Source organism: Rhineura floridana, chromosome 7, assembly GCF_030035675.1.
Source record: "Rhineura floridana isolate rRhiFlo1 chromosome 7, rRhiFlo1.hap2, whole genome shotgun sequence".
Lineage (NCBI taxonomy): Eukaryota > Metazoa > Chordata > Lepidosauria > Squamata > Rhineuridae > Rhineura > Rhineura floridana.
In genome coordinates, this window is record NC_084486.1 from 108532789 (window position 1) to 108558120 (window position 25332).

The following is a 25332-nucleotide window of genomic DNA, read 5'->3' on the forward strand; positions in this document are numbered from 1 at the left end:
AGACAGGTGACATAGGAATATAGGAAGATGCCTTATACTGAGTCAGAGCAGTAGTCCATCTGGCTCAGTATTGACTGGCAGCAGCTTTCCATGGTTTCAGGCAGGAGTCCCTCTCAGTCCTACCTGGAGATGCCGGAGATAGAGCCTGGGACCTTCTGCACGCAACTCACTCTACCACTGAGCTAAGGCCCTTCCCCTGAGGTCATCTCTGTTATCTTTTCGGTACCTACTGAAGATCTTCCTCTTTTAACAAGCCTTTTAAGTAGAGACCTTATCCCAGTCTGTGTCTATATTGGAATTGCTTTTTAATATGTTCAAGATTTTAAAAAAAATGTTTTTAAGATGTTTTATTTTTAAGATGTTTTGTTTTTTGGAATGTGTTAAGTGTTTTGTCCCTTGTTTGCTGCCCTGGGCTCCTTCTGGGATGAAGAGCAGCATGGAAATTTAATAAATTATTATTATTATTATTATTTCCCCACTGAAAAATAAAAAAACAAATATATATGGTTGTATGCAATGCTGTGTACATGGAGCTCCTCTCCTCTTCCCATGCATTTCCATATTTTGCTCTGGAGGGTCTTCCAAACCTCTGGAGCAGATGAGAGTGCAGAGCAGCCTGCAGAGGAAGCAGAAAAGGTTCTCTTGCACAAGTGGAAGTCTGCTGTGCTAGTGGAACAGCAGTGTTGAATACAACCCTATGGATTTATTTCAGTAAGAATTATCCACCCCTGCATCATTTTATCCTTATCAGCATTTTAGAAGTTGCTTTTAACACTGCCTTCCTAGAAGTCTACTAAGACGTAAGTCCCATTAAGTTCAATACAGTTTACTCCCAGGTAAGTGGGTGCAGGACTAAAGTCTAAATATTCTTTTTACCAAATTTTAAGCAAGACTTAATCTCAATCCCTCTATAGTTTATTACTTATTCTGTAATAAGCTAGTATTGTGAATCATTGGCTTTTAAGTATGCCAGAACATGACAACGGGTAATTTACTTGGGACATGGCTAGTTAATAAAGTTTATACCAGTACACAAAGAACCTCAGAACCCCAAATACCATTTTTGAATAAGAGACTTCAATGACAGGCAAATAAGGAAAAAGGGGGGGGTGAAGCACCTAAACAACTCTCCTCCAAAACCCTGCATATTTTGGCAGCTTTCCTCAAAGTCTGAACATTTCAGCTGTTGTATTTGAGCAAGTCTCTGATGAACCTTGATGTAAGGACACACTGTTTATTTATTAAATTTATATCCCACCCTTCCTCCCAGAAGGACCCCAGGGCAGCAACTAATATAACTACTGTTATAAAGATCAAACAAGGGAAGTGCCAGCATCACTCAAATGTTATGTTCATTTTTTTTTAAGTTCATGCTGATATTTTTTATTTCCTTCCATGCCATACAAAGTCTTCACATAACTTTGTATGGCATGGAAGGAAATAAAAAATATCTCAACTCCAAGCACACTCTTGAGGAATCTGCCCTCTTGGGGAGGGATCATAGCTTATGCAAAAGATCCCAGATTCAATTCCTGATGCCTTCAATTAAAAGGGATCAGGTAGCAAGTGATGAGAAAACCTTTCTGCCTGAGAACCTAAACAGCTGAACATACTGGCCTACCCCAACCTGTTATGAGGCAGCTTTCTATGATCACATTGGGGGTGGGGGAGTCAGTAGGATCAGTGATCATTTGTCACTATCCTCTTGGTCACTTAATATTGTTTTTAACAATTTTAACTGCTGGTTAGATTGATTTTGCAGCTGTTAACATCCTTTTACATTTTTAAAAGACACCACAAAGACATTTTTCTGAAAGGTGGGGTCAACATTTTTCAAAATATTTTCTATCAACATTATTTTCTGAAAAATTCCCAAGTTATCACTTATAAAGTCAAATATGAAACTATACAAACAGAAGCAGGTAAGAAATTCAAAGTATTAACTGTGACCTAATATCCATCATATTTATATTAGTCATACATCATTTTGAGTTAGCCAGACTCCCCCCAACTCATTTGCACTACCATCACTTGTAGGTCCAGTTGTGAACAAGACGCCTATCTTAATGCAAGAACAAGGATTCACAGTTTTTGGTTAGCCAGCCAGTTAAGCCAAAAATTGTGGTCGAGGACCTAGACCAGCATTTCCCAACCAGTGTGCCTCCAGATGTTGTTGGACCACAACTCCCATCAGCCTCAGCCAGCATTGCCAATGGTCAGGAACAATGGGAATTGTGGTCCAACAACATCTGGAGGCACACTGGTTGGGAAAGGCTGACCTAGATGGTCCTGCCCAATAGTGCCCTGCTAGCCTTCACTATAGTAAAGGCTGACAAGGCACTTGCTAATTTGGTTCATCCATGGCAATAGGTACTTCACAACCCTCAGCCTTTTCCCCAAGCTAAGGAGGGGATAGGGATCACTGAGCAACTGTAATGACTATCACACACCTCTGCAAATCAAAGATTGGGAAGAAGGCTGGTCACTCATCATGTTCATCACCTGGCAGGACTGACAAGTGAAAATATGGATCTATTTTACAAAATATTCCAAACAAAATATAGGTGTTAAAGTACTTTCACATTCCCACTATTTGTCTGAGTGCCAGCAAAAAAACTTCACCAATCAAACTAAATGAGCAACAGGCAGGTGGGAGATTGCATACATGCACTGTACGTGTGTAAAATGAAGGGGGGGAAACTATCCCCATTGACTTTTGACTTTGGCCATGCCCACCTCAGGAATGTGGCACCAGAGAGCTTTCCAATGTGGGAATGAGGCTGAAAAATGTTCCCTGCTCCTGTTAAAGCATAGGTCACCAGCAGCTAATATTATAAAAAATTACAAAGTTATTGCACAGTGATATTATACATCTTTGTGTTTGTAGAAAGTTTAGATTATGACTTGACAGGCACTAGAGATTAAATGAAGAGATTTTTGGCACATTTGACGTTTGTGTCTGATATTATAATTTGAAGTATATTTTAATTGTAAGAACCTGTCAATGCTGCTGCTTTGTTAGGCTTTTAAGGGAAACACATTTTAAAATGTGAACTGATTTTAATGGGGCTGTAGCTCCATATTCTAGAAAAATAATAAAAAAAGAAATATTGCCTCTAGCACCCAATGATGAGTTTATGGATAAAAAAAGTTTGGAATACAAAGGGGGGAAATCACTAGATGAAAATTATTTCTTCCTCGCAAGGCAAAAAGGTATTATAACACATTAATGTAAAAGGTAATATAATTTCATCATCATCAACAAACATTGTGTGCCTTATAAAAAACACTGCTGCTGAATTGATAGGAAACTGACCTAATTAAAGGAGGGGGTGCCCAGAAAGTCCCATATGAAAGCTACATTATGCAAACCCATTGTTGACATTGGCTAAACTGCCATGTTACAACAAGGAATGTGGCTTGCTGCCAAAGCAGGTGGGTTCACCTCTATAGTCAGTGGCATTGATTTCAGAACTCCCCAACTACTTGCTGAAATGCAAAAGGCCAAGATTTGCTTGCTTATCTGGGTAGTGATACACCACCACAACTATTTGAAGGTTGAACCAAGTGACAGATAAAACTAGGACTGGAACACAATTTATACACTAACAGAATTATCTATTATTGAACCACAGAAAAATACTGCCAGCTATTTCATGAAGCCAAGAATACACTTACATGGTTGGCAGTCTGCCTTTTTACTTGTATTATATCATGTTATATCATAGCAATGCCTCAAGTGAAAGTATTTCTCCCCAGGTTCAGAACAGCCATATACTGCATACACACTCACTTCATTTAGGAACAGGCAACCAAGCTGTGCACTATAAATTAAACGAAACATAAAAACTGGTTGTCCCCCCCCTTTTATTCCACAGTGGAAAAAGCAACACACAACAAAGACTCTTGTGGCACCTTAAACAGATTTATAGCGATATAAGCTTTTGTGAATTAGAGACCACAGTCAGATGCATGTATGCTCTAGTCCCTGAAAGCTTATGCACATTAAATCAATTTGTCTTTAAGGTGCCAGAAGATTCTGCTAGTTGCTATGTTAGTTTGTTTCAAAAGTTTCTAATTGTTTGAACTATCCTTGGGGTTTGACAACAAACGCCAAAAACTTTTCATTCTCAAATAACATTCATGTGCATTTAACTTGCACAACACAGCTAATAATAATAATTTATTACAATTTTTAAGGATTCAGTTTGTTTCATAACCATTATGCTTTTGCTCAGTGGTACAGCATCTGCCTTTCATGCAGAAGGCCCCAGGTTCAAATTTTGACATCTCCAGCTAAAGCTGGGAGAGAACCCTGTTTGAAATTCTAGAGAACCGCTGCATATCAGTGAGGGCAATACTGAGCCCAGGACAGACAAATGGTCTGACTCAGTATAAGGTAGCTTCCAAAGTTCCTAATTAGCAGGCCTTTGTTTCAGTGCCAATATATTAATGCTCTACATAATTGGAACATAGGAAGGTGCCTTATACTGAGTCAGATCATTGGTCCATCTAGCTCAGTATTGTCTATACTGACTGGCAGCGGCTCTCCAGGGTTTCAGACAGGGAGTCTCTCCCAGCCCTACAGAGACAGCAGAGACTGAACTCAGGACCTTCTGCATGCAAGGTAGATGCTCTACCACTGAGCTACGGCCCTTCCCCACTGTTTGGAACACTGTACCCATAGGGTTATATTCAGCATAGCAGAGTAAAGTAAGCAGCTCCATAAATGCTGTCATGAGCCCCACAGAACAGGGGTGGAGCAGCAAGAACTAGGAGGTGGAAGACTCTGATTGGGGTTAAGGTTCCAGTGATGAGCCTACAGGCACACCAGACTCTGAAAGCTCTCGCGTCATGGACAGTGACAGCTCTGCCCTATAGCTCCAGTTATCAACAAGGAATCTCACCCTAGTCAGGCAGCTGCCTTTCCACCTAATACCACCCTTCAACCTAAGGTCCTGGGGCAGGTTACAACAATTTAAAATTCAGTATTTAAAACAGTTTAAAACAAATTGCAATCACAGGAATAGTGTGGGTCTTAAAAGCATATATCTCAGGTGTCAAAAGCCAGGACAATTAAGTCCTTATCAGCCACAATGGATGTTTCCAAGTCTCAGCAGCTGAAAAGAATAATAAACAACAACTAATCAACTAATATTAGTGTGAAATACTCGCATTTCAGATACTTACTCTTCAAAGATTTCTCTCATCTATTACTTGCAAATTGCCCCAACATGCTATCATTTACTTCATCATGAATTTTATTGCTCTGATGCTAACAAGGTTTTTAGAGTTTGTAGAAATGGTTTTAATTTTTTTTTTAAAGCATGTGTTTATCTCATTTTTATCTTGTTGTACACAGCTTTAATGGCTTTAGGCTGTGAAGTGGTTTATAAACTTGTAAATATATAAATACAAAATAATCATATGACAGCTTGTTATGCAGCATGCAATGTAATACTATTTTTTCCTATTTGACTGGAGGAGTTTATGCTTTTACTTTGAGTGAAACAGAGAAAGCACACAACAGCTACATCCAATTGGCTACTTTGCAAGGGCAAAAATAAACATCCTTGTGAGCACATAATTTGCACAACTCAGTGTTCAGGACACCCTGTAACACAATTGTTATTTTTTGTGTATTCATCATCAGCAAGGCTGCATTAAAAAGACAAAGACCACTAGAGTTCATACAAAGCAGTATACAGGATTCTGTAAATTAGTACGCAGCCAAGGAACTATGTTTTGCCTCCTCACAATTCAACCACTTTTGTAGGAGATGATTCTGATCAAAGGCAGTCAAAAACTAAATGTTTTTCTATCTATTGCCAAAGTTAGTATTTGCCTCCATATTTAGAGGCAGTATGATCTGAGTAACAAATACAAGGAACAAACACAGAAATGTTACATCCAACATGTCTTGAAATTGAGCATCTGAGGTATATCTAGTAAACTGCTACTGTTTTTTATTGCTTTTTTGCCATCATATCCCACCTTTCCTCCATCATGGAATGCAAGGTGGCACATCCATAGTTCTCCAATCCAGGTGATAGAATCCTAGGCGAGATGGACTATTGAATAAGTGGACACCTCCACTAAGAGAAGAGAAGGAGAGATGTTTTTCTCCAATTCCCCTCCACCCCTGCCACCTTCCATGCTGTTCCAGAGCTGATTCAGGGAGCACTGGTGGTTGTAAGGAGGAATCAGCAAAAATCACCAACTTTTTCTTCTTCTGTTAGCAGAGGCATCCACTGGATCAAAAGCCCATCTGCACATGCAAGGACACCAACTGGATTCTATGTTGATACTGACTAAGCTTCCGACACAGAAATGGCATCAAAGAGTGATGAACCAGTTTAAACCACAGCATGAGATTTTTCCTTGTCTTGATTTTATCAGTATCAGGCTCCAGTTTAGACACACATTAACCCAGCTGTGAGAAGACCACTTGTTTCTAGAACTGATGTAAGATCTGTTCAAACACTGTAATCTTGTGTATAATTCAAAACATTCCCAGCAGAATCCTGCCCACCACTTTCATCCTATGTTTTATTTCTAATCTTTGGGGGAGAGTACTCATGTAGTGAAACCTGCAGCACCATGCACTAGAGGAAGGTATCGGCAGACTCAGGGGAACATTGGAAGTTTGTAGAAGTACAAATAATATTAAGAAAAAACTTAACTCCCCTAAAAAAAAAAAAAGATCAGTGGGCATGGAATGCTGACTGACTGTTGGGGGAGAGGAAGGGGAATGGAGTGACTAAAAAACAAAGACAGAGGAAAAGTCACATAGATAAAAAGGGGAGAGACCACTTAATTTTTCTGGTTAAGTATTTCCTACTTCACACCCCCAAAGCTATTTTTAAAATGTTCCCAGGAACACATGTGGGAGTGGCCCACAGAAATCCAATATTTTAATGTAGCAGGGATTGGTGCCAGTGTGTCCACCTCTCACCAACTCCCCCCCCCCCAAAAAAAGAGAGCTGCAAAGAAATGCATTTCTGCCATTTATAACTCCTTCCTTACTTGGTGTAAAACATTTTTAAAAACAATCCTGTTAATGTAATTACCAAAGGAAATGTATTCATCACGTCTGTATTGCAGGTTGGAAAGGGCTGTGGCAGGGAGAGAATGACTTATGACAGCCTGAAGTATAGCTCATACTGAATACCGCAAGTAAGGTTCTGAGTGATTTACAACAACCCTACAGTGCTGTTCAGTAGTATTAGACCACTATTGCAGGTTGGGCTGAAGCCATGACAGCACAGTAACACTGCAGGGTTATCTTCTGCTTTTGTATTCACACCGGTCCCCAAGCTTGAAAGAGTCATATACAATGTAGTTTGCAACGTAGTTCACTATTATAGCCTATTGCAGATTAGATCGCTGTGCTGAGAGTAGCTTACAGCAGCCCTGCAATGTAGTCCAATGTAGAGGTAAGGCTGAAAAGCAACTGGATTCCCAGTCAAAAATTTCCCTAAACCTCTCAGGTTGCAGCAAAGGTGAATCTACTTCAATTCCTCCTCCAATTTCCTCCCAGGCCAAAATCAAGCACTCTGTGGCACACAGAATTTTCATGCTCCAGCTCCACTGACATGTATGCAGAATGGTTATAATTTTACTGTTTAAAAATTAAATACAATTTGCACAATTCAAGCTAGAGCAACCTTTGATGTTAACTTTTGCTTTTTCAACCGTCTCAGTCACAGGCTCAGGTAACACACACCCTAGGGATAAACTGCAACATTTTGTTACAGTGCCCTACTAATAATATATTATTGTCTAAGTGCCAATCCTTAGGTATTCAAAATGGCAGCATCCACACTCACATGATTAGGGAAACCCCGTGGCTTGCAAAAATACTAAAAATGCTTAGGAAAAAATCCTCTATGGTGGTGGGGACCCCCCAACATAGCCCAATCATGACTGAGCATGATCAGTGGACACAGAATGCAGACTGACTAGTGGTGGAGGGGAGGAATGTGAAACTTGGAGGGGGGGAGAAGAATGGAGCATCCTAGAAGACACAGCTGGTACTCTGAACAGGAACACTCGACATTGTAACATTTTTGCAGGTCCTAGGTTTTTCCTTTGAAACCCTCATGGAAGGAAACTTCTGTAACTTCTTAATGCAACTTGCTAAACTGCTGATGAACTCCTCTAATACAGTAATCCTGTAGTGACCAACGTAACATTCATAAGCTTCTTTACATAATATTTTGTGTTGTAGCTAATATTATTTGAACTCCAATTAACATTAAACTGGTTAACTTGATTGATTCCCTACAGAAGGAAATCATGAAGTATGCCATTGGTAGTTTACATATTTCTTTTTATTGTATTTTAAAAGATATGACCAACATAACAGTTTTGCAACCTGAAGAATTTGTATGCAACTTAGACAACTATGTTCTCTAAAATTATTAATAAAAAACCAATTCCATTATGTTTCATGGGCGTGTCAAACTTATGGTAATATTTATTGGAAACTGAAAAGAAGGTTTTCTGGCAAATGACCTGTGACCAACATAACATGACCAACATGTGACAATTCAATGGCAGACACCCTCAAATGCCTCCAAACCATGACCCTGTGCATATGTCACTTTACTATGCATTCACTAGTGGCAAGGTCAACATCAAGTCCATGTGGGAAGGTGTAAAACCCACAGGAATTTAAAATAAATAAATAAAAAGCAGCAATAAAAATACAATTAAAAATCAATATGAATATTTTAATATGACTGATGGATGCGTCTGTTATTTGATGTTCAGTGTAATATTTGTCAGCTTGAGTCCATCTTTTTATATAAACTGACAACTCCCACTGTCACTCTTTTTGTTCCATGTGCTTTCTCTACCCCCTTTCTAGCTGCTTTCTACATTCTGATGTATTGACTCTCCATTCCTTGTAAGTGCCTGTAAGTCTCTTTTCCTCATTTGGGGCCTTCCCCCCATCTTGCTGCCAGCCGTGGCTTAATTCCTCTGAGGAAGGCAGAGCCTCTTCCCCATCATTTCCGGTCTGTGTAGCTCATGCTCCAGGTGGACCACTAGGTTGTAGGAATGACAAGCAGTCGCTGAGCCCATTGTTCTTCATATACACATAACCCCTGAGTCTGCCATTCCTCTACCTCTCTCTCTCTCTCTCTCTCTCTCTCTCTCTCTCTCTCTCTCTCTCTCTCTCACACACACACACACACACACACACACACACCATTCTTCAAACACAAGTAATTACACTGCTCCAGAGTCACACTGCCATGGACGATTTAGATGAAGCTTATGGACCACTGGTGGTTCCAAATCACACTCTGGGAACAACTCATAGCAAGAAGAAATATTTCCAGGAAGCAAAGTTTGCATCTTGGCTTCGCAAGTACACTCTTTTGACATTTGTGATTAAAAGAAACACATGTAAAGTCTTTTCCTGCTTCTCACTAGAGCAAGAGATATAAACCAAACATTAGGATGTGAGCAAAAGAAATATCTGTACTTCCACAACAGGAGTCGGGAAGAGTGTGTTTGAGTACAACTTATCCAAGTTACACTTCATAAAACCTCTTCCACCCAAAAAGCACAATTCTATTTTTGTTAATTTTTGTCAAATGTTTTAGGTTTATTAATAATGGATTAATAATGGTGGTGATGACAACTAACAAGCCATATTCACATCTGTGGCTTGCTAAGGACCAAGAGTCCAGAATTACTACTGTGAGATCTTGAAAGCACAATGCAACACAGACAAGACCCAGCCCTTCTCTTGTTTTTTTGGAGGGGAGGGGTGATGGGTCAATTCCTCATTTGCTCTATGCCACAAGCCCTCCGAAACACAATGAAAATGCAAGGACATCCCCAATTCAATTCCAATTCCAATCTCAAGAGGAGTGCTGGGACTCATGCTTGTTATATTGTGCTACCAAAGGACCCTGTGACGATCCCACAGCTGGCTCTACCTGTGATACTCCCACCAAGGCCACCACCTGTCAGGATCTCGGTTTTTATTTGTTCTCTCACACACTCTAGCACAGATCTCACAAGATCCCACTGCTAGGCAGCACTACCAGCCACTTCCTGTAAACAATACTGCCTGAGACTTCGCCTTTAGTCTCCTTCTGGCTTCTTGTTACTATGTGTCTGAGTGCCCTTGCCATCCACAACCCCCCTGTACTTTGTCTATAAAGTATACAGCCCTGGGTTGCTCTATATCAGTGTTTCCCAAACTTTCAACATGCGCGTACCCCTTTTGAGACATTGATTTTACCGGCGTACACAACTTTCACAAAAATAATTGGGAGAGGGGTAAGATATTATAACACATCCATAATTCCTATAATTTTATATGAAATGTTTGTAAAAAAATTAATACAAAGTAAGTATTAAACATTTTTATAATAGAAATAATATTTATATAACAAAAATATATATTCAAAATATAGAAATAATTCATATACTAATAATTAAAATAACTATTATTCAAACAAAAAAAAAAACATTCTGGAAATAAAGACTCGGAGGGGACCCCCCAAAACCGGAAACTCCAGCCGAAAATCATGCAGCATGCAGCGGGTTTACAGAGGCAGCGCTTGCCTGGGCTGGAGGTTTCAATCTCCCGCTCTTTGGCTGCAGAGCGGTTTTCCCCCCATCCTGCCTGGGAAGCCACTCAGGCACGCAGCCCAAGAGCAGGCAGGGGATTCAAACCTCCCGCCTAAAATTCACAGCTGATGAGCGGGCAGGCCAGGCAGGATGGGGGGAAAAACCACTCTGCAGCCAAAGAGCAGGAGATTCCCCAAGAGGGAAGTGGCTGGCGAGATGGCCGCTGCAGGGCTGAAGATAGAGAAAAAACCCACTTCCCCGCTTCCCGGTGTGAACATTTTTGTAGTCAAGCATACGCATAAATATCTTTGTGGCGCCATCTGTCTGTTTGTAGAAGCATTTTTTGGTGGCCAAAGTCATTGCGAGGGAGTCCAAGTCTTATGAGAAACTGGAGGGGTGCATGGAAAGACAAGGAATGCATTGAGAGCGAAAGAGACTGTGCGTTGAATAACATCGGGACAAATCACTGTTATTATATTGATCTTCCCTCACATGATTGTGTGAGAAACTGGAAGAATCACAAGAACTGTATTTTCTCTTAAAAGAACACACACATACATTTTTTGCCACTAAAACCCAATGATAAAGTACAAAAAAACCCATTCAGCTGCATACCCCTTGAAACCCTTTCGTGTACCACCAGGGGTACGAGTACCACACTTTGGGAAACACTGCTCTATATGCTTGACAATGTTACAATATCTCTCTCTTCACCGCTGCCACCATTTGATACTGTTTCTCTCCAGCCTTTGGTATTACGCTGCCCACCCTTCTGGTCTGTATCAACCCCAGCCAAGGATCAGGTTTTTGGTAAACCAATAAAATATTTATTTATAAACACCAGGAAATAACAAGATTATGTAAGGTAGATTTAACAAGCGTATGGTTTCATACAGTGTCACTCTTTGTTTCTGGTCATATATAATTTGCCTAAATATCAGCCAAATACAATCCAAGCCTCCCTCAGAACTCTGCCAACCAACTCATCCAAATAACTCTCCACTAACCACACTCACAACTCCCCCCAACAACTCCCCCCGACTCAACTGTCATCCTCTCATTTATACCTTCAGCCATTCAAACACTCAGCCAATCATCATACATCATTCTCCAGCATTCTAGCCCATGTACTCCCCCCTCTCACTCAGTCACTTACCATATATCGCTTAATAAACCCGCACTTACCATATTTACAGATATTAAAATACAGGGACATCACAGACCCCAAAGTGGGAATAACTCCCTCCTTAATGGTGAGATATTTTGAGCTTGACTGGGTAGCAGAGAATTGTTCCCAACCTAAGTGTGTTTCAGGCAGGGCTGTGGAGTCAGAGTCTGAGTTGTGGAGTCGGAGTCAGAAGCAATTTTGGGTGGAGCCAAAGTCAGTAGAAATGTACCGACTCCGACTTTAAAATAAAAACTTATAATAATATAACAATATATGGTAAATATATCATTTTATACTTATATTTTATACTTTTTTATTTTTCAGGAAAAATATTTGTAATTTTGATTTGACAATTTTTTAAAAATATAAATTCACAATGTCAAAGAAGTATCCCATGAAGTCAGCTGTATCCAGGGCTGTGGAGTCGGAGTCGTGGAGTCGGAAGCAATTTTGGGTGGAGTCAGAGTCAGACAGTAGAAAAATAGAGGAGTCGGAGTCGAAGGTTTGGCGTACCGACTCCACAGCCCTGGTTTCAGGGGTAGAGTGCAATGTCAAGGATTTAGACCCCCACTTCCTTATCTACCAAGGTGAACCAGAATTTGTGGGCTCCTGCTAAGTGCCAAACTAGACATGGCAGTGATAGTCACGGTTTTTCTTACATCTGTTGTCTTCACTTATCAAGTGGTGGTAAGAATCTACATGTTACAGCAAAAAAGGGGGTGTACGGCTGAAAGCAGCTGAAACCTCCTTTCTCCTATATCTTACATCCCAAACTCTACATTGCTTCAGGCTCTTTTCTCTAAGCTTGGTTCTAATGCCAGAACTGAGCTAGGCCAGGGACAAAGATTCTTATAACAGCAGGAAGCAAGGAGATGAGATGCAGGAAGTTCAACTCTTGTCATCCACAAGCCCCAGCCTTTGGGGGTAAAAAGTAGACCTTCCTGTGAATGGGGCAGACATGCAAACAAACAATCCCTGGCTACCTCACCATGTATATTTTAGAACAAAAAAATGCATTTTGTAGTCTCAAAATTAAAAAACAGGAAGTAGTTTAGAATCTTGAGAAACACACAAGTCTCACACAAAACAGTAATGGATTTTTATAGAATCATAATGGAGATTTTTGAAAGCAGCTGAAAAGTGGCTTCTGTCAAACCTTATTATAGATGCACAGTAATATCTCACTTAAAGTACATGCGTTCCTGGACATTTCTTCTTTAACAGAAACTTTGGTACCAGAGGTAGGAATTATATGGAAAAATAGGATAGGTTCCTACACCACAAAAAAGAAGAGCAGTTCAACATATCTGAGCAAACTTTTCATTCAAAAATAATAATACACATGTCTTAAATGAAACAACCAGGACACGTAAGCCTTGCATACATACCACTTGAAAGCTTCTTCCAAAATGCATCCAGGGATACTTTTTTACTTTGCTACTGCAAGGTGCTACATGATAAATCTAAAGCTTTGAGCACAGTTCTCTCTATAAACTCGAGCAGGGAGAAAGGTGCACCCACCACCCTGTGCTTGGTCTCTCTCTCTCTGCCATTGTCCCCTACACTCAAGCACATATGTCTGCAGTAAACAGTACTTTCAGGGCACCCAAAGCACTGTTTACTTCAGAGGTGTGTTCGCCACCTGGCAAGGAGCACCATGACACGCAGCTCTATTTCTCCTTTTCATCCTCCTCAGGTGAGGCTGTTAACGTGCTAAACCGTTGCCTGGCCGCGATAATGGACTGGATGGGAGCTAACAGACTGAAGCTCAATCCAGACAAGACTGAGACGCTGTTGGTGAGTGCCTTCTCTGCTCAGATGGTGGATGTTCATCCTGTTCTTGATGGGGTTACACTCCCCTTGAAGGAACAGGTTCGTAGCTTGGGAGTTCTTTTCGATCCTTCCCTGTCTCTTGAGGCCCAGGTGGCCTCGGTGGCACGGAATGCTTTTTACCATCTTCGATTGGTAGCCCAGCTACGTCCCTATCTGGACAGTGACGACCTCGCTTCAGTTGTTCATGCTCTGGTAACTTCTAGATTGGACTACTGCAACGCGCTCTACATGGGGCTGCCCTTGAAGACTGTTCGGAAACTACAGCTAGTCCAGAATGCAGCGGCCAGATTGTTGACGCGGACCAGAAGGTCCGCTCATATAACACCTGTTCTGGCCCGTCTGCACTGGCTTCCTATTTGTTTCCGGGCTAGATTCAAAGTGCTGGTTTTGACCTATAAAGCCCTACATGGCATGGGACCGCAATACCTGATGGAACGCCTCTCCCAATATGAACCTACCCGTACACCACGCTCAACATCTAAGGCCCTCCTCCGAGTACCATCCCATCGAGAGGCTCGGAGGGTGATGACTAGAACCAGGGCCTTTTCAGTAGTGGCCCCCGAACTGTGGAACAGTCTCCCTGATGAGGTGCGCCTGGCGCCGACGCTACTATCTTTTCGGCGCCAGGTGAAAACCTTTTTATACTCCCAGGCATTTTAAAGTGTATTTTAAACAGCATTTCCGTATTTTGGATGTTGTTTGGTTCGTTATTGTTTGTTTGTTGGTTTTTATTATTTATTGTATTTATATATTGTGCTTGTTTTTATCTTTTTGTACACCGCCCAGAGAGCCTTCGGGCTTAGGGCGGTATATAAATTAAACTAAATAAATAAATAAATTCCAGCCATGTGTGAGAGGGCAGCAGCTGCAATCCAACAGACAAGGAGCCACATTCTGACTATGCAATGTCAGAGTGCGCACCCCCTCCACACCTCAAAAAGACTTTGTTAAAAGAAGCTTCTTTCCTGGAGGATTTGTTTACTGAGGTATTACTGTATTATTTCTACAGCATCAGCAGCATGCCTGGTGCTTTACAGAACTTCATAAGTAAAACACAGGTTGTTGTCTCAAAGAGCTTACAAACTAAAATTTAGATTATGGAGAGGGAAGAGAAAAGAGAGGGAAGGAAGGGAAGGGAAGGAAAGACAAGGGATAAAAGCAAATAAATAAATACATACTTCATTTTAGTAGGGGATAAAGTATAATTTACACAAATTAGAAAACTTAATTTTCTCAATACATACAGTAGGGCCCCACTTCTCAGTGCCCTGCTTTTCGGCGTTCAGCTAATATGGCACCAGCAGGGCAATCAGGCTGGAGCTCCCTGTGCTCCAGCTAACCTCCCCAGAGGAGGGGAAGTTCAGCTGCAGCATGCTCCAGCTGATCTTCTCTTCCTGCGTGATCAGACTCCCACGCTCCAGCTGATCTCACCAGAGGAGGGGAAGATCAGCTGTAGTGCGCTCCAGCTGGTCTTCTCCTCTTCCTGCGTGATCAGACCCCCGCACTACAACTGATCCTGCCGGAGGAGAGGAAGATTTCCTCCTCTGGCACGATCAGAGGGTTAGGTTCCAGACCCCCACGCTACAGTTGATCCACTTTTTGGCATTTTTCGCTTTTCGGCAGGGGTTTGTAACCTAACCTGCCGTATGAGTGGGGCCCTACTGTACGTGGTAATTAAGAAGCTAAACTTTGACTGGGTACTACATTTTGGCTGGGTCCTTTGTCAGAAACAAATTCACAGATTTTTATATATAGGACAAGGCTCTTTTAGGCCAAAATTGGAAATTATTTAATTGGACAAAATACACTGGAGGAAAACACTAGGCTGAGTTCAGCACTGAATATTGCACACTCAAGTCTTGCCCCCACCACATCAAGCGAGAGGTAAGTTCTAAAGAGTGCAACCCTAAGTGAGATTGGCATGTGTGCAAAGTGGCAGATTTATCACCACTTCAAAATCCCTGTCAACTCATGCCAACCAGGACAGAACGGCAGGGAGACAAATTTACCTCTTTTTTGCTGTGTGGATCCTGTTTTCTAATCCCCCCAGTGATTCAAATATCGGGGGGGGGATAGTTACACCAGCTCCAGACACAAAGGGAGGGCCCAATCCCAGAGCCTCTCCAACGCATGATGGGACCTTGGATCCAGGGACTGCTTCTGTCCTGCCCCAGGAACACTCCATTTCAGGGGCTAATGCTGGCTACCACTGGTAGAAAAACCACCAGTGGTATTTCTATACTCACAGAGCTATCCACAGCCATAGCGGGGTTCCTCCAAGGCAGACTAGCTTCTCAGCTGGCGAAGCTCTTTTGCTACTGGACAGACAACTCTATTCCTTCCTAGCTCTCTGCATTCAAACTGAAACAGTGAAACTATCAAGTATACTAATCCCTGTAGTGGGATGCAGGACACCTCATGAAGTAAGAGCGGAAAAGGATTTGGAATTGAACTAATGAGTCACAGCCAGGAACAAAAATTTCACCTTTTAATAGATAAAATATTTAAATAAGACACAGACAGGCTTCAACTTAAACAATGATAGAATGCAGCACTGGGTGATATGGGTTCCTAAATATAAACTTTAGAATTTTTAGGATGACAAGAACTGGAAAAGCCAGCCAGTCCAAAACACTTCCTTTTTTGTGATACAATTTACTATCTAGACTGTAAGGCACTGTGGACTTTTTTATACTACACTATGACAGAAAAGGAATTCTCATCCTTCATCTGTCCCACTCTCACTCACACAGTCGCAGTTCTATGATTTTTGTTTGCCTGCTTGTTTTTTGCTGAGGGTGGTGAAGATTATTCAAACACATGAACTAGCCTAAACATTTGGCCTCTTGATCTACAAGAATTATACAGCCAACTGATGTGGTTACAAATCTAGCTAAATGGAAAGACAAGCTACAGAATTCTTATCAGGTACGATTCAAAAGAATCTGAAAATTTATCACAATGTATGTAAGTGCATTTGCCGTGTGTGTGTTCCAATCCCAAGCAATTAGAGACAGAGTGGCACTACCATTTCTCTCACATGTTAAACTTTCACTGTGCATGTCTACTTGTGGTACATACCGGAATGATCAATATGCCTGGAGCAGTGTATCTTCTATTGTTGCTTGACTTGGCCACTCCCTACAAAGAAAGGCTATCCTTGTCCCTGGAATCCCTGTCTGGGGTGGAGGAAGGAGGAGAAAAGCTTGTACCCACCAGGTCATTGAACAACACAGGAGGCCTATGCCTGGCTATCTGTACTAGTCCCAATGCTGAATCAAGCAAGGGGAAAGAGAAGCAAGTATGGTTGGGCTTAACCACAGCTGGGACACTGGGAATGAAACACTAGGGGGCACAATTATCATTCTGGATAGGAGCAAAGTTGGATCTCTGCTGCCACCCCAACCATTACTTATCCTTTCTGAGGTTTACTCCCAGGGCCGGTTCTAAAGGGCAGCCAGGTTGGGCACTGGCCCGACGGCCCCTGGAGCTACAGGGGGTCCCTCAGCCACCCCTCTGCTCCCCTTCCGTGATCCACAGCCCCCCCCACTTACCTGTCTGCTGTCTTTTACCATTGCCCTTAACGAAGTTGGCGGCCGCGGTTTCCCTAAGGTACTGAAGCCCCTGCCACCATCTTAGTTGATGGCAGAGATGCGCATGTGTAGCACGCACGCGTGCCATCAACACAGATGGTGGCAGAGGCGTCATCCCCTTAGGGAAACCACGGCCTCCATCTTCGTTAAGGGCAATGGTAAAAGACAGCAGACAGGTAGGGGGCGTGGGGGGCCGCGTGCGCACACACATACACACACTGGGGCCCAGGGCAAGCTGATGCCCAAGGGCCCTGGCATTCCTGGAGCCGGCACTGTTTACTCCTTTGCTTTATGGGATAGAGAGACTTTCACCATCTACCCAATTTCTGTTGGAGCAGAAGAGCATTTATTCATTATATTTATATCTGCTTCATTTGACACGTGATGGACATTAGATTATATAATGGGCGCTGAACTAATAAGCAGGTATTGGGTTAATACACACCTGTATGTCATCAATACTGTATAAGGACTTGCAAATCAATTCTATGCATAGTTGGGTGTTCATAAGTCCACTTAAACTAGATTTAGACTCTCAGCCTTAGAGGCCCTTAACTCAGAACATAGTTTGGCGCACATTTGTCAAAACAATGATCTCATGCTCAAATTGTCCAATTTAAAATTGCAACATTGTTCGGTACAAGGACACACAAACCGTTCCAAAAATGTACAGAAATTATATGGGGGGAAATTATTTTAAAATGAAATCTTTCTGGCTTTATTACCATATTGAACTTGGAACAGTTGATCCCTTAGCTCTCCCAGTGAACTCCTGTATGAATGCTACAGTCAATTTGAAAGCACTTTATAAGTCATTAGGTGTAACCCTAGCTTTAACTTGGGTTGTGGGGCCAGTGTGGTGTAGTGGTTAAGGTGCTGGACTACGATCTGGGAGACTAGGGTTCGAATCCCCATACAGCCATGAAGCTCACTGGGTGACCTTGGGCCAGTCACTGCCTCTCAGCCTCATGAAAACCCTATTGATAGGGTCACCATAAGTCAGAATCAACTAGAATCGACTTGAAGGCAGTACATTTAATTTTTTAACTTGGGTTAACTTGTTGGCCTTACAGGCTCCTTCCAAATCTACTATTCTATGAATCCATCAAACTTTATTATGTGTATCACAGGACTGTATGCTGTTTGTACACAAGTGGAACAGAAGGCTGGAAGACCCTCTACAGCAGACTTTGGGAGTATGCAGGAGGAAGGGAAAAAATATGAAGTTCCACTGCACAAATGAATGTCTACTAATGCAATGCTGAATTCTGTCCACAGAACTTTTACATCCCAATAGCACAAATTCAAAACTTTAATCAACGCAATCCAAGGAATAATTAATATGGAATAAATAAGGTTATTTCATAACTACTACATTTTTCATGTACTACATTGTACATACTTTATGTATAAACTAGTGGATCATGGTTAATTATATCCATAATTCACCTTTGAATAGTGAGCATCTAGAACATCCTTTTGTTATTCCTCTTGGTTTTCTAACACTGGTTTGTTTGTTTGTTTGTTTTGCTGATTAAGTTTCACCACACTTGGTGCCCATGGCTCATTTGACCATGTGCATGAAGATCTTTCCTTGAATATGTAGCTCAATGACAGGAAACCTTTGCCTGCTGGTCAGCCCTCACCAGTCAAATTACTTAGGAGCATCCCTTCCCCATGATATTCTGAGACTAGGAAGACACCTCCACCCCCAGGTTGAAACATGAAGGGTTTGTTTTGTTGCACATAGGTACTTACCACATCAGGAGCTCCCAAATATTGCTTCCTTGGCACTGGCCACAAAGAATCACGACAGGATTAGAGTGGCCTACCAGTTGGCCATTTATGACATAGTGAAAAGATGTTTTATAGATAGATTTTATATGTATGTTGTGATTTTATATGTTCATATGTTCACTGAGTGAAATTTGTCCCTGCCTTTTTACCTACAGCCCCTGATGAAAGCCTAAATATACATGGCTGAAACGCGTCGGGTTTGAATCACGAATAAAACATATTTTTCTAGCATCTTGGTTTCTCCCCCTCATATTTTCGGTTTTAGATGCTAGCCATGTTCTTTTGTTGCATTTATGACATAGACCGTAAAATAATCTTTAAAAACACATAGTATAAATGTAGGCAGAACTCGGAGGGTAAAAAACGGCAGCATATATACAGAAAACAACCCAGGGCCCACACCAGGTTGCATCTTGATCTAAGGTGAGTTACAACTGCACCGTATTGTATATAATGTAGAAAAATAAGAAATGGGTTCCCAAATGCACAGTTGGGTTAAAGGTGGGTCCCAAGTCTGAAAAGGTGGACTACTGGTAGCCTACAGTGATAATAGTTATTTAGTGATCTTCAGTTTATGCTGTCTATGTAACCTCCCCACTAAGTAAGTCTATGAAAAACTCTAAGTATAGTTATATTTAACATATTTATATAAATAGGGACAAAACTATAACAATTGCTAACAAAAACCAGTTTTATGGTGGGAACAATAATGATATGTTTTATGTGAGAAGACTGTGAAGATTCTTCATACACTAAAATTTTATAGGCTCATCTGCCCCACATATACTGAAATGTTTGAAGCATAGATCTAATTATCCAAGAAACACTTGTAGTATACATTATGATAGCATTTCATTGCTGTTCAGGCAGTCAACTCCACTAGACATTTCAAAATTAGCTTAACTAGCTTATTTAAATACTAAATATATTCAACGGCTCCCAAGAATGCACCACTTTATTTAAAAACACAGATCACTCAAATATGGAGTGCTTATTGTCTTCAGCATCTATTAAAATGCCATAGCCACTCTTAGCTGAAAAGCAGGGTACATATATACAATAGAGAGGTGTTGCTGTCTTTAAGCAGAGTTGATTTGCCTAATCTTAACTATGCCTACTTGGAAGTAAACACTAATGGTTTCAATTGGGCTTCTGAGTAAACAGGATTGGGCAGTAATAAGTTTAAACCTTACAGATATAAAGAAAAGTTAATTTCAAGGATGGAGCTGCAGGTTGATCAAATGCTGACAGTGACAGTTGTTAATTCATTCACATAAACAGGTATAGCCAGTTTCTTTGTGAAGGCAACAATTATTTGCCACTAGTTTTCTGTATCAAACATAAGAAAAACTTTTGCTCAGGCCTAAAAAAAGTGCAACTAAGCATCTCCTTCCAAGCAAATATATATGTATATTCACTCTAGAACTTTAGCAACCAGTGAGATGGATTCAAACATCTTTTTAAAACAAAACCTTCATATACTACAACACCCCCCCCAGGTCTTGAGCTGTGCATCTGTTTGTTTTCAATCTTCAGCTGAAAACTGTCAGAAAAGATATGAGGCAACTTAAGGTAAAAATCACCACAGAATGCCCCCAACATGACAACTAACCCCACAGGGAAACATTCAAAACAGTCGGGGGCGGCGGGGAGAGAAAATTTGCTGTGTTTTCAGAGTGTCAGAAAATCAAAATCTCTAATGTCAAAATCCCTACAATATACAGTTTAATTTATTGACACTGGTCAGACCAAAAAGCAAGTTTCAGGTCGAGCCTAAACAACTACGTCGCTGGACTCTTCGAGTACGCGTACGCGCACTTCAAGACTGTGACACAATCTGTTATCTTATTATTGTTTAAAAACAAGAGTAGTACTAGGCAGGCCTTTGCCAAAGGCTTTGAGAGCAACCCAGATCTCCCCACATCCCCTTCGCTGAGGGCCCAATGGCAGGCCCTTTAACCACCCACTTCCTTTCCTGGGACGGGAACGTGAGCTCCCCACCCCCTTCCCAGCAGTGACAGCCCTTCTCGAGGGGCTCCCAAGCGGGCCTCTCCTCAGTGCCGACTTCCCCCTCCCTTCGCCGCTTCCTATACCCTGTGACACGCCAGATAGGGGGAGAAAGAGACGGGGCTTCTTCTAGGCAAGGCCGAGGCTGGCGTCCCGTCTCCCCGCCAGGCCCGGCCCGGCAACATACTCTCGCTCGCTCACTCACCGGGAAAGCTCGGATCCTCATCTTGGTGTCCTTCCGGCTGCCCGTCCCCTTGCTCAGGTTCGACATCTTCGGGCCAGGCGGGAGCGGAGCCCCCTTCCTGAGGGGCGGGGAAAGGGAAAAGGGCCCGGGGAGCAGCCCCCTCAGGCGGCGGCGACCTTCACTTCGAGGGCGGGCGAAGAGCCCAGGCGAGGCAGGCCCAGGCGGCGGTCTGTTCTCAGTTGCGGCGGCGGCTCCCTCAGCCTCCTCCTCCTCCGCCGCGATGGCGGCCAAACATCGCTCAGTGCGCAGGGCCAAGCAGCCCCCCCTCTCCTCCTCCCCACACACAGACAGATCCGGCGGGGGCGGCAGCGCGAGAGAGAAGGGGAGGAAGGAGGAAAGGGGAGGAGCACAGCCGGCGGGGAGGAGGGATGAGAGGGCAGTGGAGAGGAGACGACACGCTAGCGGGGGGAGGGGGGTCCGCAAATCTCGTGAGAGCTCCAAACGGCTCCCGCGATAATAGAAGGAAGGGGGAAAGAGTGTTGTCTTTCTTCCCGCTGACCCTCTAGGGGGAGGTAGGAAGGGGAGGGGGGCAGGCGAGGGGGGCTAGTGATTGGAGGAGGAGGAGATAATTTCGTTGTCACGTGGTAGAAGCGTAGAAGCGAGAGCGACAAAAGTTCTCACGTAGCGCTTCTAGTCAATTGTTTCGGTTAAACCCGCTTGTGGTTAACATGTGTTCGAAGGTGCACTTTTGCCAGTACGCATCTCTTAAAAACGACTCAGACGTTCTCCTTCAGGATCAGGCCAATGGTGTTCGGTTGGCAGAGGACGAAAATGAGACACCTTGTACTGAGCCCTCCTGTAAAATACACGCTCGTTCTTTCGCGCACACAGACCCGTACATGTTTGGTTGTTGCTGTGTCAGTCTTAGATTAGGGGTGTGTCGCTGAGGTTTTTCAGTCATCCTGGACTCCCAACTCCCGTCACCTTTAGTCAGCATGGTCAGGGATGATGAGAAACGCACCATCTGGAGGTCCACAGTTTGCCCACCCTTGTTTCCCAGGCCAAAGGAGACATAATACAGCTACGTTTGGTAACGAAACAAAAACCCAAAGTTCCCGAAAATAGGAAAGTCTATTTTATTACAGTTCTTTAAGATATTTGTATACTGCCTTATAAATCCACCTGATTTATCATACTTAATAAAATAGAAAAAAACTGATAAAGGAGCTGCGTAATATATAAAATATATAGATGGGTGTGTTCATTGGACCTAATTAAAGGTAAGACAAGATGGTCTTTGTAGGACAAAGTCAAATAATATAAAAAGACTACATAAAGTATCTTTAGAATACACAACAACTCAACAATTCATTAAATAGCAATTTACTAATAGCAACAGCAACTAAACCATTTATGAGATCAAACGCTCACCAAAAAAGGTGCCTAAAACTATAAATAGAAGAGGTCAGATGTACCTCAATAGCGGGGAAATTCTACATGCAAGGAGCTGCCACATCACAAACTTCATCTTGCATAGGGACCACAAAGAGAGCTTCATTTTTGCTATTTTATTATTTATTTCATGTATTTATATCCCACCTTTCTTTCATCATAGAACTCAAGGCAGCATGCATTGTGGTTCCCAGGTGGTGTCCTATCCAGACACTGAGCATACCAAGACCTGCTTAACTTCAGCAAGGTGGTGACCTCATACGCCTTCAGACCATAGCCTGACACTTTGGTGGTGTACCTAGTCGCAAACATGGCTGCTTACACAAGGCTTTCTGGTGACCAAAGGGTGAAGGAGAAATTTGCACAATCAGGAGGCTGGTGCACGTTAAACACACAACCTTTTTCAGAGACTTTCTGGCACAGTGAATTATATGCTAATAGATGTTCTGCTTTTCGCAAGATTTATGTTGCAAGTTTTCAATTTTTTTAAAAAAAATTGTTTTCAATCTGCCAAAAAGCATGCTTGATTATGAGGATGCTGCTAGAGGCAATCCCTTCACTTTAAGAGGTTGAGTACAGGTCACACCAATATGCCTATCACTATAATAAGAACTTTTTGTGAATAACAAATTTTGCAAGCTAATGTGACTATAAATTGTGGACTCCTGTCCAAACTAAACGTAAATGACTCACAGGAAGTTTTCAGCCTATGTCAAAGCAGAACAACTATTTTGGGGCTTCTGCATATCCTTGAACTATAATAGCAAGATTTTTCTAACAGCAGTAATCACACCTCTCACTCCAGAGTAGTGTTACTACACAATCAGAGAGACTGTTCCAGGATAAACACTTTGATATTTGTAGACATAATCTGCATTTAACCATCAAGTCTTTAAAGGGTAGTGAGCAACATATGGTCAAGAGGTCCTTTTGGCCATAAGGTGGGGTATAAATAAATAAATAAGAACAGTATTTTTGTGCAGTTCATGAGCTCGACAGAATTCTGAAAGTGAAGTATAAAGTGCCATCAATGTAGATAGCAATTTACGAGCCATGTAAGACAAAGCAAAGCACACTCTTCCTCCAGTATAGAATTCAAATTTTGAGAATGTGAGAAACAATAGAGAACAGAGAGAAGGCTGGACAGACAGAGGTTCTTTTATTTATATATTTTTTAAGTTCCCAGTTCATAATTACTAACAATTTTGAAAGATACATGTGGGTCAAACTATGCATAACTGAAAAGTTGCATATAGGTTGGCACAGAGGAACACATACATCTATTTGTACATTAACTGTGTGGTGCTACCAGTTTCCCTATTCCATCTGGATTACTGATTCTGGCATGGCAAGTGCCCACATAATCCTGACTATGTATGCGATCCATACCAGGTGGGTTGGACTATTGGGGCTGGTTGTGGCCAGAGCCAGTGATTCTTGGGGCCTGGGCTATTCACACACACATTTGCTCTCATTTACATACTTCTCACACACAGTCATCCCAATCAATGGAGTGGCTCAGCTGGGCGAGCACAGTTTACATGGAGGTGATGGCATATGGGGATGACCCCTCATTGCAATTATGCTCGACAGGGAGACAACAAAATTCAGCAGGAGAGAAATTTGGCAACAGGGGCAGCTTGGGCATCCATAAACTCTGCGTTAAGAGCCTCAGAGAGCAGTGATCTAGATGTTATCAGTGCCCATAAGTGATCTAGATGTTATCAGTGCATTGCAATGATGACTTAGCAATGGCATCTATAACCACAAAAATGGCATGTAAATTATGGGGGTTGTATCTGAGTCTAAACTCTCCCTCAATTCACACCCAAGGCAATAAATAAACATCCACAAAGTGGGTAAAAGTGCAAATAAAACATTAAAACAAGAAAGAACAGTAAAACAAGAATCAAGATGGGGAAATAAATAATCAAAACTTCCAGGTAAAAACTTACATGTTAAAAGGAGACCAGGGAAAGGAGAGAGCATTATTGCCGCTAGTAATCTCTGGTCCAGAAGCTGCAGCTGGTGCAGAATGCTGTGGCCAGGTTGATGAGTGGAGCACTTGGACATGCACATATTATGCCTGTGCTGACTGAGGTAATTTCACTGGCTGCTGATTAGGGTTGGCAGGTTCATGGCCTGAGACTGATCCTGTATCTTTAGGAGAAGAGAAAGTCAGCCAAGTGCAGGTGTTCTTGCAACTCTGTAATGGGGAAAACCACAAGGTGGAATCCTCCCTTCCCCCTGCACAACTTTTAAAGATACAGAAGACCTCTTGGTTGCCAGGCCCGGCCTCCAAGACCTGGCAACCCTACTGCTGATCAGCTACTAGGCTGTGTTGAAGGTATCATTAACATATCATTTTTTACAGGAGCCCTGGGCTCCTACTGGGACGAAGGGTGGGATATAATAATAATAATAACAACAATAACAACAACAATAAATAAAGCAGCAGCAGCAGGAGCCCTTAACAACTTAGGACCAGGTTATCTGAAAGACCTCCTGTCCCTGTATAGATTTGTAAGATCACGTAGATCTAGGGAAATTCTACTCAAGGTACAGCAACATCCAAGATATGAGTGTGGGAGTGACCTGAAATGGGGATTTTCTGCTGTTGCCCCTGTACTGTGGAATGCCCTTCCCTCTGCCATATGTGAAGCAGCAGTCATCACTTGCTTATCTTTAGAAAAAAAGGCTTTCCG

General features: G+C 42.2%; 1 protein-coding gene across 3 annotated transcripts in view; it reads right to left on the reverse strand.

The window, feature by feature from the left end:
* Nucleotides 1–24664, reverse strand: part of CUL3 (cullin 3) — a 90067-nt gene extending 65403 nt beyond the window's left edge. Inside the window, exon 1 of one of the 3 annotated variants that reach the window (XM_061636803.1) lies at nt 24583–24664. Coding sequence is in view for 2 of the 3 variants with exons in the window: in XM_061636802.1 (XP_061492786.1) it covers nt 21197–21262 (66 nt within the window). In the remaining variant the exon portion in view is untranslated. Of the gene's footprint in view, nt 1–21196; nt 21709–24582 lie in introns of those variants that run through there. The other 2 variants (XM_061636802.1, XM_061636804.1) reach the window with 2 other exon arrangements.
* Nucleotides 24665–25332: the final 668 nt, after the last annotated feature.